General features: G+C 44.2%; 1 protein-coding gene across 1 annotated transcript in view; it reads left to right on the top strand.

Annotated features, from left to right (window-relative positions):
• The first annotated feature begins 2,316 nt into the window (after positions 1-2,316).
• Positions 2,317-15,984, top strand: part of LOC124045389 (plexin-B3-like) — a 623,492-nt gene continuing 609,824 nt past the window's right edge. Inside the window, exons 1-2 of the mRNA XM_046364685.1 lie at positions 2,317-2,657; positions 9,575-10,483. Coding sequence (XP_046220641.1) covers positions 2,400-2,657; positions 9,575-10,483 — 1,167 coding nt within the window. The 5' untranslated portion in view covers positions 2,317-2,399. The remainder of the gene's footprint in view (positions 2,658-9,574; positions 10,484-15,984) is intronic.

Raw genomic sequence — 15,984 nt, 5'->3', positions numbered from 1 at the left:
CTTTGAATACTTTTTAAAAGTTTTTTTTTTTTAGATGAAGTGCCTTCAGAAATTATTCATACCCCTTGACTTGTTACAGCCTGAATTAAAAATGGTTTGGAGTTAAACCCTACAGGAGGGTCTCTCTCCAGGAACAGGGTTGGAGTTAAACCCTACAGGAGGGTCTCTCTCCAGGAACAGGGTTGGAGTTAAAACCTACAGGAGGCTCTCTCTCCAGGAACAGGGTTGGAGTTAAAACCTACAGGAGGCTCCTCTTCTTCCTCTCCTCCTCCTTCCTCGCCTCCTCCTTCCTCGCCTCCTCCTTCCTCGCCTCCTCCTTCCTCTCTTCCTTCTTCCTTTCCTTCTCCTTCTTCCTCTCCTCCTCCTCCTTCCTTCTTCCTTCCTCTCTTCCTTCTTCCTTCCTCTCCTCCTTCTTCCTTCCTCTCTTCCTTCTTCCTTCCTCTCCTCCTTCTTCCTTCCTCTCCTCCTTCTTCCTTCCTCTCCTCCTTCTTCCTTCCTCTCCTCCTTCTTCCTTCCTCCTCCTCCTTCTTCCTTCCTCTCCTCCTTCTTCCTTCCTCTCCTCCTTCTTCCTTCCTCTCCTCCTTCCTTCCTCTCCTCTTCCTTCCTCTCCTCCTTCCTTCCTCTCCTTCCTCCTTCCTCCTTCCTTCCTCTCTTCCTTCTTCCTTCCTCTCTTCCTTCTTCCTTCCTCTCTTCCTTCTTCCTTCCTCTCTTCCTTCTTCCTTCCTCTCTTCCTTCTTCCTTCCTCTCTTCCTTCTTCCTTCCTCTCTTCCTTCTTCCTTCCTCTCTTCCTTCTTCCTTCCTTCCTTCCTTCCTTCCTTCCTCTTCCTTCTTCCTCTCCTCCTTCTTCCTCTCCTCCTTCTTCCTCTCCTCCTCCCTCCTCTCCTCCTCCCTCCACTCCTCCTTCTTCCTCTCCTCCTTCTTCCTCTCCTCCTTCTTTCTCTCCTCCTTCTTTCTCTCCTCCTTCTTCCTCTCCTCCTTCTTCCTCTCCTCCTTCTTCCTCTCCTCCTTCTTCCTCTCCTCCTCCTTCCTCTCCTCCTCCTTCCTCTCCTCCTCCTTCCTCTCCTCCTCCTTCCTCGCCTCCTCCTTCCTCGCCTCCTCCTTCCTCGCCTCCTCCTTCCTCTCTTCCTTCTTCCTCTCTTCCTTCTTCCTTTCCTTCTCCTTCTTCCTCTCCTCCTCCTCCTTCCTTCTTCCTTCCTTCTTCCTTCTTCCTTCTTCCTTCCTCTCTTCCTTCTTCCTTCCTCTCCTCCTTCTTCCTTCCTCTCCTCCTCCTTCCTCCTCCTTCCTTCCTCTCCTCCTTCTTCCTTCCTCTCCTCCTTCTTCCTTCCTCTCCTCCTTCTTCCTTCCTCTCCTCCTTCTTCCTTCCTCTCCTCCTTCCTCCTTCCTCTCCTCCTTCTTCCTTCCTCTCCTCCTCCTCCTTCCTCTCCTCCTTCCTTCCTCTCTCCTCCTTCCTCTCCTTCTTCCTTCCTCTCTTCCTTCTTCCTTCCTCTCTTCCTTCTTCCTTCCTCTCTTCCTTCTTCCTTCCTCTCTTCCTTCTTCCTTCCTCTCCTCCTTCTTCCTTCCTCTCCTCCTTCTTCCTCTCCTCCTCCTTCCTATCTTCATTTCCTTCTCCTTCCTCTCTTACTCCTCCTCCTTCTTATCCACTTTCTTTTCCTTCTTCCTCTCCTCCTTCTTCCTCTCCTCCTTCTTCCTCTCCTCCTTCTCCCTCTCATTCTTCCTCTCATTCTTCCTCTCCTTCTTCCTCTCCCTCTCATTCTTCCTGTCCTCCTTCCTCTTCCTCTCCCTCTCATTCTTCCTGTCCTCCTTCCTCTCCTCCTTCCTGTCCTCCTTCCTCTCCTCCTTCCTGTCCCTCTCCTTCTTCCTCTCCTCCTTCTTCCTCTCCTCCTCCTTCCTCTCCTCCTCCTTCCTCTCCTCCTTCTTCCTTTCCTTCTCCTTCTTCCTCTCTTCCTTCTCCTTCTTCCTCTCTTCCTTCTCCTTCTTCCTCTCTTCCTTCCTTCCTTCTTCCTTCCTCTCTTCCTTCTTCCTTCCTCTCCTCCTCCTTCCTCTCCTCCTTCTTCCTATCTTCCTTTCCTTCTCCTTCCTCTCTTACTACTCCTCCTTCTTATCCACCTTCTTTTCCTTCTTCCTCTCCTCCTTCTTCCTCTCCTCCTTCTTCCTCTCCTCCTTCTCCCTCTCATTCTTCCTCTCCTCCTTCCTCTCCCTCCTTCTCCCTCTCATTCTTCCTCTCCTCCTTCCTCTTCCTCTACTTCTTCCTCTCCCTCTCATTCTTCCTGTCCTCCTTCCTCTTCCTGTCCCTCTCATTCTTCCTGTCCTCCTTCCTCTCCTCCTTCCTGTCCCTCTCCTTCTTCCTGTCCCTCTCATTCTTCCTCTCTTCCTCTCTTCTCCAGCAGGTAATTGGTGCCATGCCAGCTGCTTCTCCCCCTCTGCTCCCCCTTGCCACCTGGTGGTGGTGTCTGGTACTGTTGCTGCCCCCACAGCCCCATGCCCTGACCCAGCTCCAGCCGAACCCTAACCGAGAGAAGGCCTCTCACGCTGGGCAGGCCTTCCCTCACCTCTCCCTGGATGGATCTCCCCTCAGCCACATCCTCCTGGACTCCAGGTCTGGTCATCTGTACGTGGGGGCGGTCAACCATCTCTACCACCTGTCCCCTGACCTCCAGGTAATAATGATTGTATATCACTATTGGGCAGTTTCCCAGACACAGATTAGCTGAGTTCTGGAACAAAACGCCTTTTCGATGGAGATTCTCCACTGAGCTTTCTTTTTAGATCAGGACTAGTCTTAATGGTTGTCCTGGAAACCGCTCCTACTATATATGTTCTCAGTTTCTTTATGTCCCAAAATGGCCCCCTATCCCCTACATAGTGTTCCCTATACCCTACATAGTGTCCCCTATATAGTATCCCCTATCCCCTACATAGTGTTCCCTATCCCCTACATAGTGTTCCCTATCCCCTACATAGTGTTCCCTATACCCTACATAGTGTCCCCTATATAGTATCCCCTATCCCCTACATAGTGTTCCCTATCCCCTACATAGTGTTCCCTATCCCCTATATAGTGTCCCCTATCCCCTACATAGTGTCCCCTATCCCCTACATAGTGTCCCCTATATAGTGTTCCCTATCCCCTATATAGTGTTCCCTATCCCCTACATAGTGTTCCCTATCCCCTACATAGTGTTCCCTATCCCCTACATAGTGTTCCCTATCCCCTACATAGTGTTCCCTATCCCCTACATAGTGTTCCCTATCCCCTACATAGTGTTCCCTATCCCCTACATAGTGTTCCCTATCCCCTACATAGTGTTCCCTATCCCCTACATAGTGTTCCCTATCCCCTACATAGTGTTCCCTATCCCCTACATAGTGTTCCCTATCCCCTATATAGTGTTCCCTATATAGTGTTTCCTATCTCCTATATAGTGTTACCTATCCCCTATATAGTGTTCCCTATCCCCTATATAGTGTTCCCTATATAGTGTTCCCTATATAGTGTTCCCTATATAGTGTTCCCTATATAGTGTTCCCTATATAGTGTTCCCTATATAGTGTTCCCTATATAGTGTTCCCTATCCCCTACATAGTGTTCCCTATCCCCTACATAGTGTTCCCTATCCCCTACATAGTGTTCCCTATCCCCTACATAGTGTTCCCTATCCCCTACATAGTGTTCCCTATCCCCTACATAGTGTTCCCTATCCCCTACATAGTGTTCCCTATCCCCTACATAGTGTTCCCTATCCCCTACATAGTGTTCCCTATCCCCTACATAGTGTTCCCTATCCCCTACATAGTGTTCCCTATCCCCTATATAGTGTTCCCTATATAGTGTTCCCTATCCCCTATATAGTGTTCCCTATCCCCTATATAGTGTTCCCTATCCCCTATATAGTGTTCCCTATATAGTGTTCCCTATCCCCTATATAGTGTTCCCTATCCCCTATATAGTGTTCCCTATCCCCTATATAGTGTTCCCTATCCCCTATATAGTGTTCCCTATCCCCTATATAGTGTTCCCTATCCCCTATATAGTGTTCCCTATATAGTGTTCCCTATCCCCTATATAGTGTTCCCTATCCCCTATATAGTGTTCCCTATCCCCTATATAGTGTTCCCTATATAGTGTTCCCTATATAGTGTTCCCTATATAGTGTTCCCTATCCCTTATATAGTGTTCCCTATCCCCTATATAGTGTTCCCTATCCCCTATATAGTGTTCCCTATCCCCTATATAGTGTTCCCTATCCCCTATATAGTGTTCCCTATCCCCTATATAGTGTTCCCTATCCCCTATATAGTGTTCCCTATCCCCTACATAGTGTCCCCTATCCCCTATATAGTGTTCCCTACATAGTGTTCCCTATCCCCTACATAGTGTTCCCTATCCCCTACATAGTGTCCCCTATCCCCTATATAGTGTTCCCTACATAGTGTTCCCTATCCCCTACATAGTGTTCCCTATCCCCTATATAGTGTTCCCTACATAGTGTTCCCTATCCCCTACATAGTGTTCCCTATCCCCTACATAGTGTTCCCTATCCCCTACATAGTGTCCCCTATCCCCTATATAGTGTTCCCTATCCCTTATATAGTGTTCCCTATCCCCTATATAGTGTCCCCTATATAGTGTCCCCTATATAGTATCCCCTATCCCCTATATAGTGTTCCCTATCCCCTATATAGTGTTCCCTATCCCTTATATAGTGTTCCCTATCCCCTATATAGTGTTCCCTATCCCCTATATAGTGTTCCCTATCCCTTATATAGTGTCCCCTATCCCCTATATAGTGTTCCCTATCCCCTATATAGTGTTCCCTATCCCCTATATAGTGTTCCCTATCCCCTATATAGTGTTCCCTATCCCCTATATAGTGTTCCCTATCCCCTATATAGTGTTCCCTATCCCCTATATAGTGTTCCCTATATAGTATCCCCTATCCCCTATATAGTGTTCCCTATCCCCTATATAGTGTTCCCTATCCCCTATATAGTGTTCCCTATATAGTGTTCCCTATATAGTGTTCCCTATATAGTGTTCCCTATCCCTTATATAGTGTTCCCTATCCCTATATAGTGTTCCCTATCCCCTATATAGTGTTCCCTATCCCCTATATAGTGTTCCCTATCCCCTATATAGTGTTCCCTATCCCCTATATAGTGTTCCCTATCCCCTACATAGTGTCCCCTATCCCCTATATAGTGTTCCCTACATAGTGTTCCCTATCCCCTACATAGTGTTCCCTATCCCCTACATAGTGTCCCCTATCCCCTATATAGTGTTCCCTACATAGTGTTCCCTATCCCCTACATAGTGTTCCCTATCCCCTATATAGTGTTCCCTACATAGTGTTCCCTATCCCCTACATAGTGTTCCCTATCCCCTACATAGTGTTCCCTATCCCCTACATAGTGTCCCCTATCCCCTATATAGTGTTCCCTATCCCTTATATAGTGTTCCCTATCCCCTATATAGTGTCCCCTATATAGTGTCCCCTATATAGTATCCCCTATCCCCTATATAGTGTTCCCTATCCCCTATATAGTGTTCCCTATCCCCTATATAGTGTTCCCTATCCCTTATATAGTGTTCCCTATCCCCTATATAGTGTTCCCTATCCCCTATATAGTGTTCCCTATCCCTTATATAGTGTCCCCTATCCCCTATATAGTGTTCCCTATCCCCTATATAGTGTTCCCTATCCCCTATATAGTGTTCCCTATCCCCTATATAGTGTTCCCTATCCCCTATATAGTGTTCCCTATCCCCTATATAGTGTTCCCTATCCCCTATATAGTGTTCCCTATATAGTATCCCCTATCCCCTATATAGTGTTCCCTATCCCTTATATAGTGTCCCCTATCCCCTATATAGTGTCCCCTATCCCTTATATAGTGTCCCCTATATAGTATCCCCTATCCCCTATATAGTGTTCCCTATCCCTATATAGTGTTCCCTATCCCTTATATAGTGTTCCCTATCCCCTATATAGTGTCCCCTATATAGTGTCCCCTATCCCCTATATAGTGTCCCCTATATCGTATCCCCTATCCCCTATATAGTGTTCCCTATCCCCTATAGTGTTCCCTATCCCCCATATAGTATCCCCTATCCCCTATATAGTGTTCCCTATCCCCTATATAGTGTTCCCTATCCCCTATATAGTATCCCCTATCCCCTATATAGTGTTCCCTATCCCCTATATAGTATCCCTTATCCCCTATATAGTGTTCCCTTTCCCCTATATAGTGTTCCCTATCCCCTATATAGTATCCCCTATCCCCTATATAGTATCCCCTATCCCCTATATAGTGTTCCCTATACCCTATATAGTGTTCCCTATCCCCTATATAGTGTTCCCTATCCCCTATATAGTGTTCCCTATCCCCTATATAGTGTTCCCTATCCCCTATATAGTGTCCCCTATCCCCTATATAGTGTTCCCTATCCCCTATATAGTGTCCCCTATCCCCTATATAGTGTTCCCTATCCATTTACATTTACATTTAAGTCATTTAGCAGACGCTCTTATCCAGAGCGACTTATATAGTGTTCCCTATCCCCTATATAGTGTTCCCTATCCCCTATATAGTGTTCCCTATCCCCTATATAGTGTTCCCTATCCCTTATATAGTGTTCCCTATCCCTTATATAGTGTCCCCTATATAGTGTTCCCTATCCCCTATATAGTGTTCCCTATATAGTGTTCCCTATCCCTTATATAGTGTTCCCTATCCCCTATATAGTGTTCGCTATATAGTGTTCCCTATCCCTTATATAGTGTCCCCTATATAGTGTTCCCTATATAGTGTTCCCTATCCCCTATATAGTGTTCCCTATCCCTTATATAGTGTCCCCTATATAGTGTTCCCTATCCCTTATATAGTGTTCCCTATCCCCTATATAGTGTTCCCTATCCCTTATATAGTGTCCCCTATATAGTGTTCCCTATATAGTGTTCCCTATCCCCGATATAGTGTTCCCTATATAGTGTTCCCTATCCCTTATATAGTGTCCCCTATATAGAGTTCCCTATCCCCTATATAGTGTTCCCTATATAGTGTTCCCTATCCCTTATATAGTGTTCCCTATCCCTTATATAGTGTTCCCTATCCCTTATATAGTGTTCCCTATCCCTTATATAGTGTTCCCTATCCCCTATATATTGTTCCCTATCCCTTATATAGTGTTCCCTATCCCCTATATAGTGTTCCCTATCCCTTATATAGTGTTCCCTATCCCCTATATAGTGTTCCCTATCCCCTATATAGTGTTCCCTATCCCCTATATAGTGTTCCCTATCCCCTATATAGTGTTCCCTATCCCCTATATAGTGTTCCCTATCCCCTATATAGTGTTCCCTATCCCCTATATAGTGTTCCCTATATAGTGTTCCCTATATAGTGTTCCCTATATAGTGTTCCCTATATAGTGTTCCCTATATAGTGTTCCCTATATAGTGTTCCCTATATAGTGTTCCCTATATAGTGTTCCCTATATAGTGTTCCCTATATAGTGTTCCCTATATAGTGTTCCCTACATAGTGTTTCCTATCCCTTATATAGTGTTCCCTATCCCTTATATAGTGTTCCCTCTCCCTATAGTGTTCCCTCTCCCTATAGTGTTCCCTATCCCCTATATAGTGTTCCCTATCCCCTATACAATGTCCCCTACAGTGTCCCCTACATAGTGTTCTCTATCCCCTATATAGTGTCCCCTATATAGTGTTCCCTATCCCCTATATAGTGTCCCCTATATAGTGTTCCCTATCCCCTATATAGTGTCCCCTATATAGTATCCCCTATCCCTTACATAGTGTTCCCTATCCCCTATATAGTGTCCTCTATATAGTGTTCCCTATCCCCTATATAGTGTCCCCTATATAGTATCCCCTATCCCCTATATAGTGTTCCCTATCCCCTATATAGTGTCCCCTATATAGTGTCCCCTATCCCCTATATAGTATCCCCTATCCCCTATATAGTATCCCCTATCCCCTATATAGTATCCCCTATCCCCTATATAGTGTTCCCTATCCCCTATATAGTGTCCCCTATATAGTGTTCCCTATCCCCTATATAGTGTTCCCTATCCCCTATATAGTGTCCCCTATATAGTATCCCCTATGCCCTATATAGTGTTCCCTATCCCCTATATAGTGTCCCCTCTCCCTTATATAGTGTCCCCTATATAGTGTTCCCTATCCCCTATATAGTGTCCCCTATCCCCTATATAGTGTTCCCTATCCCCTATATATAGTGTTCCCTATCCCCTATATAGTGTTCCCTATCCCCTATATAGTGTTCCCTATCCCCTATATAGTGTTCCCTATCCCCTATATAGTGTTCCCTATCCCCTATATAGTGTTCCCTATCCCCTATATAGTGTTCCCTATCCCCTATATAGTGTTCCCTATCCCCTATATAGTGTTCCCTATCCCCTATATAGTGTTCCCTATCCCCTATATAGTGTTCCCTATCCCCTATATAGTGTTCCCTATCTAGTGTTCCCTATATAGTGTTCCCTATATAGTGTTCCCTATATAGTGTTCCCTATATAGTGTTCCCTATATAGTGTTCCCTATCCCCTATACAGTGTTCCCTATCCCCTATATAGTGTTCCCTATCCCCTATATAGTGTTCCCTATCCCCTATATAGTGTTCCCTATCCCCTATATAGTGTTCCCTATCCCCTATATAGTGTTCCCTATCCCCTATATAGTGTTCCCTATCCCCTATATAGTGTTCCCTATCCCCTATATAGTGTTCCCTATCCCCTATATAGTGTTCCCTATCCCCTATATAGTGTTCCCTATCCCCTATATAGTGTTCCCTATCCCCTATATAGTGTTCCCTATCCCCTATATAGTGTTCCCTATCCCCTATATAGTGTTCCCTATCCCCTATATAGTGTTCCCTATCCCTTATATAGTGTCCCCTATATAGTGTCCCCTATATAGTGTCCCCTATATAATGTTCCCTATCCCCTATAGAATGTTCCCTATCCCCTATAGAATGTTCCCTATCCCCTATAGAATGTTCCCTATCCCCTATAGAATGTTCCCTATCCCCTATAGAATGTTCCCTATCCCCTATAGAATGTTCCCTATCCCCTATAGAATGTTCCCTATCCCCTATAGAATGTTCCCTATCCCCTATATAGTGTCCCCTCTCCCTTATATAGTGTCCCCTATATAGTGTTCCCTCTCCCTTATATAGTGTCCCCTCTCCCTTATATAGTGTCCCCTATATAGTGTCCCCTATCCCCTATATAGTGTTCCCTATCCCCTATATAGTGTTCCCTATATAATGTTCCCTATCCCCTATATAGTGTCCCCTCTCCCTTATATAGTGTCCCCTCTCCCTTATATAGTGTCCCCTATATAGTGTTCCCTCTCCCTTATATAGTTTCCCCTCTCCCTTATATAGTGTCCCCTATATAGTGTCCCCTATCCCCTATATAGTGTTCCCTATGTGCCCTGGTCAAAATTAGTGCACTTTAAAGGGAATAGGAGCCATTTGGAACACAGTATTTTATAGTCTTCTATTCTCTAATGTTACCTTAAACTTATCCTAGGTGCTCTCCTCCAGTCAGACTGGCCCCAAACTGGACAGTGCCGAGTGCTTGCCCCCCATCGTCCCCAAGGACTGCAGTACCGCACACCTGACCCCCAACGCTAATAAGATCCTTCTGCTAGAGGAGGCCTCAGCAGGGTCAGAGGTCGGGGCGAGGAGCCTGATCGTGTGTGGAACCCTGTTCCAGGGTATCTGTGAGAAGAGGAGTCTGGATAATGTGTCCGAGGTACTGTACCAATCCTCCAACCCGGTGGACACGCAGTACGTCGCCGCCAACGACCCCCGCGTCTCCACCGTGGGTGTGGTCTTGAACCAAAAGGGTGTGGGGCTTATGCTGGTGGGGCGTGGCTACACCAGTAAAGGCCCCAGCGACATCCCACCAATCACAACTCGCCGTTTGGCCCCCAGCTTCTCCCCCGCCCGCCAGGCCTTCTCTCAAGACGAGGAACTAGGGAAGCTGGTTGTCGGGAGCTACTCTGAGTACAACAACTACTTCATCTCCGCGCATCATCATGGCGACCATGTCTACTTCCTGTTCTCGCGGAGGGATATGTGGAACCGGAAGGAGTACCGGACCTACGTTTCTCGTCTCTGCGCCGGGGACCGGAGCTTCTACTCCTACGTTGAGGTTCCGTTGGAATGTTCCGGGGGTTATAACCTCGCCCAGGGGGCTACCCTCGCCAAACACCAGGGGCGACCGGCGCTGTTCATTGCCACGGCGGCGGGGCAGGCGTCGACGCCCACGGCGACGGGTCGCTCGGCGCTGTGCGTTTATGGGATGTCAGAGCTGGATGCGTCGCTGCAGAGGGCCCAGGAGCTGTGTTATACAGAGGGAGGAAGAGGAAGGACGGGACAGGAGGAGGCATACATAGAGTATGAGGTGTCGTCCAGGTGTCTACGCCTGCCCAAGGTAACTACACACACACACACACACACACACACACACACACACACACACACACACACACACACACACACACACACACACACACACACACACACACACACACACACACACACACACACACACACACACACACACACACACAGCAGCTCAGTGTGTAGGCCAAGTGTCTACGCCTGCCCGAGGTAACTAGACACACACACACACACACACACACACACACACACACACACACACACACAGCAGCTCAGTGTGTAGGCCTAGGCTAATGTGTAGGCCAAGTGTCTACGCCTGCCCAAGGTAACTAGAGACACACACACACACACACACACACACACACACACACACACACACACACACACACAGCAGCTCAGTGTGTAGGCCAAGTGTCTACGCCTGCCCGAGGTAACTAGACACACACACACACACACACACACACACACACACACACACAGCAGCTCAGTGTGTAGGCCAAGTGTTTAAGCCTACGCAAGGTCAATGACGATCAGCCAACAGCGCTGTAGAGATGTGTTTAGTGATGTGTATAGTATATAGTGATGTGTATAGTGTATAGTGATGTGTATAGTATATAGTGATGTGTATAGTATATAGTGATGTGTATAGTGTATAGTGATGTGTATAGTGTATAGTGATGTGTATAGTATATAGTGATGTGTTTAGTGATGTGTATAGTGTATAGTGATGTGTATAGTATATAGTGATGTGTATAGTGATGTGTTTAGTGATGTGTATAGTATATAGTGATGTGTATAGTGTATAGTGATGTGTATAGTGTATAGTGATGTGTATAGTGTATAGTGATGTGTATAGTGATGTGTATAGTGATGTGTATAGTGATGTGTATAGTGATGTGTATAGTGTATAGTGATGTGTATAGTGATGTGTTTAGTGATGTGTGTAGTGTATAGTGATGTGTATAGTATATAGTGATGTGTATAGTGTATAGAGATGTGTATAGTGTATAGTGATGTGTATAGTGATGTGTATAGTGATGTGTATAGTGTATAGTGATGTGTAGTGTATAGTGATGTGTATAGTGATGTGTATAGTGATGTGTATAGTATATAGTGATGTGTATAGTGATGTGTTTAGTGATGTGTATAGTATATAGTGATGTGTATAGTGTATAGTGATGTGTTTAGTGATGTGTATAGTATATAGTGATGTGTATAGTATATAGTGATGTGTATAGTGTATAGTGATGTGTATAGTGTATAGTGATGTGTATAGTGTATAGTGATGTGTATAGTGTATAGTGATGTGTATAGTGATGTGTATAGTGATGTGTATAGTATATAGTGATGTGTATAGTATATAGTGATGTGTATAGTGTATAGTGATGTGTATAGTGTATAGTGATGTGTATAGTATATAGTGATGTGTATAGTGTATAGTGATGTGTATAGTGTATAGTGATGTGTATAGTGATGTGTATAGTGATGTGTATAGTGATGTGTATAGTGTATAGTGATGTGTATAGTGATGTGTATAGTGATGATGTGTATAGTGATGTGTATAGTGATGTGTATGTAGTGATGTGTGTGTATGTGATGTGTAGTGTATAGTGATGTGTAGTGTATAACTCCATTGTGTCCTAGTGATGTGTAGAGCGCCAAGAACCTTGGATGTGATCCTGATGTGTACAACACCCTGTATAGTGATGTCAACTGAACATCAAGGCGTGTATAGTGATGTGTATAGGTTCATGCTCTAGTGTAACATCCGTATAGTGTATAGTGATGTGTATAGTGTATCATGTGTATAGTGTATAGTGATGTGTATAGTGTCCTAATCCAGTGTACTGTCATGGTATAGTGATGTGTATAGTGTATAGTGATGTGTATAGTGTATAGTGATGTGTTTAGTGATGTTATAGTGATGTGTATAGTGTATGTGATGTGTATTATGTGTATAGTGATGTGTGTTAGTGCTGGGCTCCCTGCCTGTGCCATTAAACCCCTTCAACTCATCCAGAACGCCGTGTATAGTCTGGTGTTCAACCTTCCCAAGTTCTCTCACGTCACCCCGCTCCTCCGTTCTCTCCACTGGCTTCCAGTTGAAGTGATGTGTATGTGATCCGCTACAAGACCATGGTGCTTGCCTAGTGATGGAGCTGTGATGGGTGATGTGTATAGTGATGTGTATAGTGACCTCAGTACCTCCAGGCTCTGATCAGGCCCTATACCCAAACAAGGATGTGTATCCACCTCTGGCCTGCTCCCTACCAGTGTGAGGGGAACCAGTGATATCAGGCCCTACACCCAAACAAGTGATGTGTATAGTGATGTCCCTAGAGGATACCCGCTCAGCCCAGTCAAAACTGTTCGCTGCCCTGGCCCCCCAATGGTGGAACAAACTCCTCACGACGCCAGGACAGCGGAGTCAATCACCACCTTCCGGAGACACCTGAAACCCCACCTGATTTAAGGAATACCTAGTGATGTGTATAGGTTATAGTAATCCCTGTCACCCCACCCCTAAGTTTTAGATGCACTATTGTTATAGTGACTGTCCCACTGGATGTCATAATAGGTGAATGCACCAATTTGTAAGTCGCTAGTGATAAGTGATAAGTGTATAGTGTGTGTATAGTGTATAGTGATGTGTATAGTGATGTGTATAGTGTATAGTGATGTATATAGTGATGTGTATAGTGTATAGTGATGTGTATAGTGATGTGATATGTATAGTGATGTGTATAGTGTATAGTGATGTGTATAGTGATGTGTATAGTGATGTGTATAGTGATGTGTAGTGTATATAGTGATGTGTATGTGTATAGTGATGTGTATGTGATGTGTATAGTGATGTGATGTGTATAGTGATGTGTAGTGTATAGTGATGTGTATAGTGATGTGTATAGTGATGTGTAGTGTATAGTGATGTGTTTAGTGATGTATAGTGATGTGTATAGTGATGTGTATAGTGTATAGTGATGTGTGTATAGTGATAGTGATGTGTATAGTGATGTGTATAGTGATGTGTATAGTGATGTGTATGTATAGTGATGTAGTGATGTGTATAGTGATGTGTATAGTGTATAGTGATGTGTATGATGTGTATAGTGTATGTGTATAGTGATGTGTATAGTGATGTGTAGTGATGTGTATAGTGATGTGTATAGTGATGTGTATAGTGATGTGTATAGTGATGTGTATAGTGATGTGTATGTATAGTGTATAGTGTGTGTATAGTGATGTGTATAGTGATGTGTATAGTGATGTGTATAGTGTATAGTGATGTGTTTAGTGATGTGTATAGTGTATAGTGATGTGTATAGTGTATAGTGATGTGTATAGTGTATAGTGATGTGTATAGTGTATAGTGATGTGATATAGTGTATAGTGATGTGTATAGTGTATAGTGATGTGTATGTATGAGTGATAGTGTAGTGATATAGTGTATAGTGATGTGTTTAGTGTATAGTGTATAGTGTATAGTGATGTGTATAGTGTATAGTGATGTGTATAGTGATGTGTATAGTGTATAGTGATGTGTATAGTGATGTGTAGTGATGTGTATAGTGTGTATAGTGATAGTGATGTGTATAGTGATAGTGTATAGTGATGTGTATAGTGTATAGTGATGTGTGTATAGTGATGTGTATAGTGTATAGTGATGTGTAGTGTATAGTGATGTGATGTTTAGTGATGTGTATAGTGTATAGTGATGTGTTTAGTGATGTGTATTAGTGTGTATAGTGTGTGTAGTGTATAGTGATGTGTAGTGTATAGTGATGTGTATAGTGATATAGTGATGTGTACCCGACAAATAAAATTGGATTTGATTTGATTTTGATTTGTACCCATCATGACTGAACATAAATAAAGGTTATGCAGATGGTCAGTTGATTGATCGTGTCAGTAGATAGCGTTATGCAGATGGTCAGTTGATAGCGTTATGCAGATGGTCAGTTGATTGATCGTGTCAGTAGATAGCGTTATGCAGATGGTCAGTTGATAGCGTTATGCAGATGGCCAGTTGATAGCGTTATGCAGATGGTCAGTTGATAGCGTTATGCAGATGGTCAGTTGATAGCGTTATGCAGATGGTCCGTTGATAGTGTTATGCAGATGGTCCGTTGATAGCGTTATGCAGATGGTCAGTTGATAGCGTTATGCAGATGGCCAGTTGATAGCGTTATGCAGATGGTCAGTTGATAGCGTTATGCAGATGGTCAGTTGATAGCGTTATGCAGATGGTCCGTTGATAGCGTTATGCAGATGGTCCGTTGATAGCGTTATGCAGATGGTCCGTTGATAGCGTTATGCAGATGGTCCGTTGATAGCGTTATGCAGATGGTCCGTTGATAGCGTTATGCAGATGGTCCGTTGATAGCGTTATGCAGATGGCCAGTTGATAGCGTTATGCAGATGGCCAGTTGATAGCGTTATGCAGATGGTCAGTTGATAGCGTTATGCAGATGGTCAGTTGATAGCGTTATGCAGATGGTCAGTTGATAGCGTTATGCAGATGGTCAGTTGATAGCGTTATGCAGATGGTCAGTTGATAGCGTTATGCAGATGGCCAGTTGATAGCGTTATGCAGATGGCCAGTTGATAGCGTTATGCAGATGGTCAGTTGATTGATGGCAGTTGATAGCGTTATGCAGATGGCCAGTTGATAGCGTTATGCAGATGGTCAGTTGATAGCGTTATGCAGATGGTCAGTTGATTGATCGTGTCAGTTGATAGCGTTATGCAGATGGCCAGTTGATAGCGTTATGCAGATGGTCAGTTGATAGCGTTATGCAGATGGTCAGTTGATAGCGTTATGCAGATGGCCAGTTGATAGCGTTATGCAGATGGCCAGTTGATAGCGTTATGCAGATGGTCAGTTGATAGCGTTATGCAGATGGTCAGATGAGTGATTACTTTAAACTTTTTACTACTTCAGTTGTTTAGTAGTTCCACCCCTAAAATGTGTTTGGTTACAGTAGATAATCCCCTAATGGATCAAGAGCCTTGCTGGCTAATATTTGTTTTGTTCGTACATCAAACCGTGATTAGCATTTTTTTTTAGTTACTTGTATATAGTTTAGGTCAGAAACTGTACAAAACACGTTCGCAATGCGCTTGTTGGCACTCCTGAGTCAATACATCACCTTTGGCAGCGACTCCAGCTGTGAGTCTTTCTGGGTAAGTCTCTTATGAGCTTTGCACGCCTAAGATTTGTACATTATTCTTTCAAACATTCTTCAAGCTCTGTCACATCGGTTGTTGATCGTCGCGAGACACCCATTTTCAAGTTGTCATAGATTTTCAAGCTGATTTAAGTCAAAACTGTAACTAGGCTTCTCATGAACATTCAATGTTGTCTTGGTAAACAACACCATTGTATATTTGTTTTAGGTTATTTTCCTGCTGAAAGGTGAATCCATCTCCCAGTCAAATGGCTACCCAGACTTTTTAGGTATTGTCGGTTAAGGGGCTTGTAAGTAAGCATTTCACTGTAAGGTGTTTGGAGCATTTGACAAATAACATTTG

This window comes from Oncorhynchus gorbuscha, linkage group LG10 (assembly GCF_021184085.1).
Source record: "Oncorhynchus gorbuscha isolate QuinsamMale2020 ecotype Even-year linkage group LG10, OgorEven_v1.0, whole genome shotgun sequence".
Lineage (NCBI taxonomy): Eukaryota > Metazoa > Chordata > Actinopteri > Salmoniformes > Salmonidae > Oncorhynchus > Oncorhynchus gorbuscha.
This window is presented reverse-complemented; position numbering and strand designations above follow the sequence as displayed.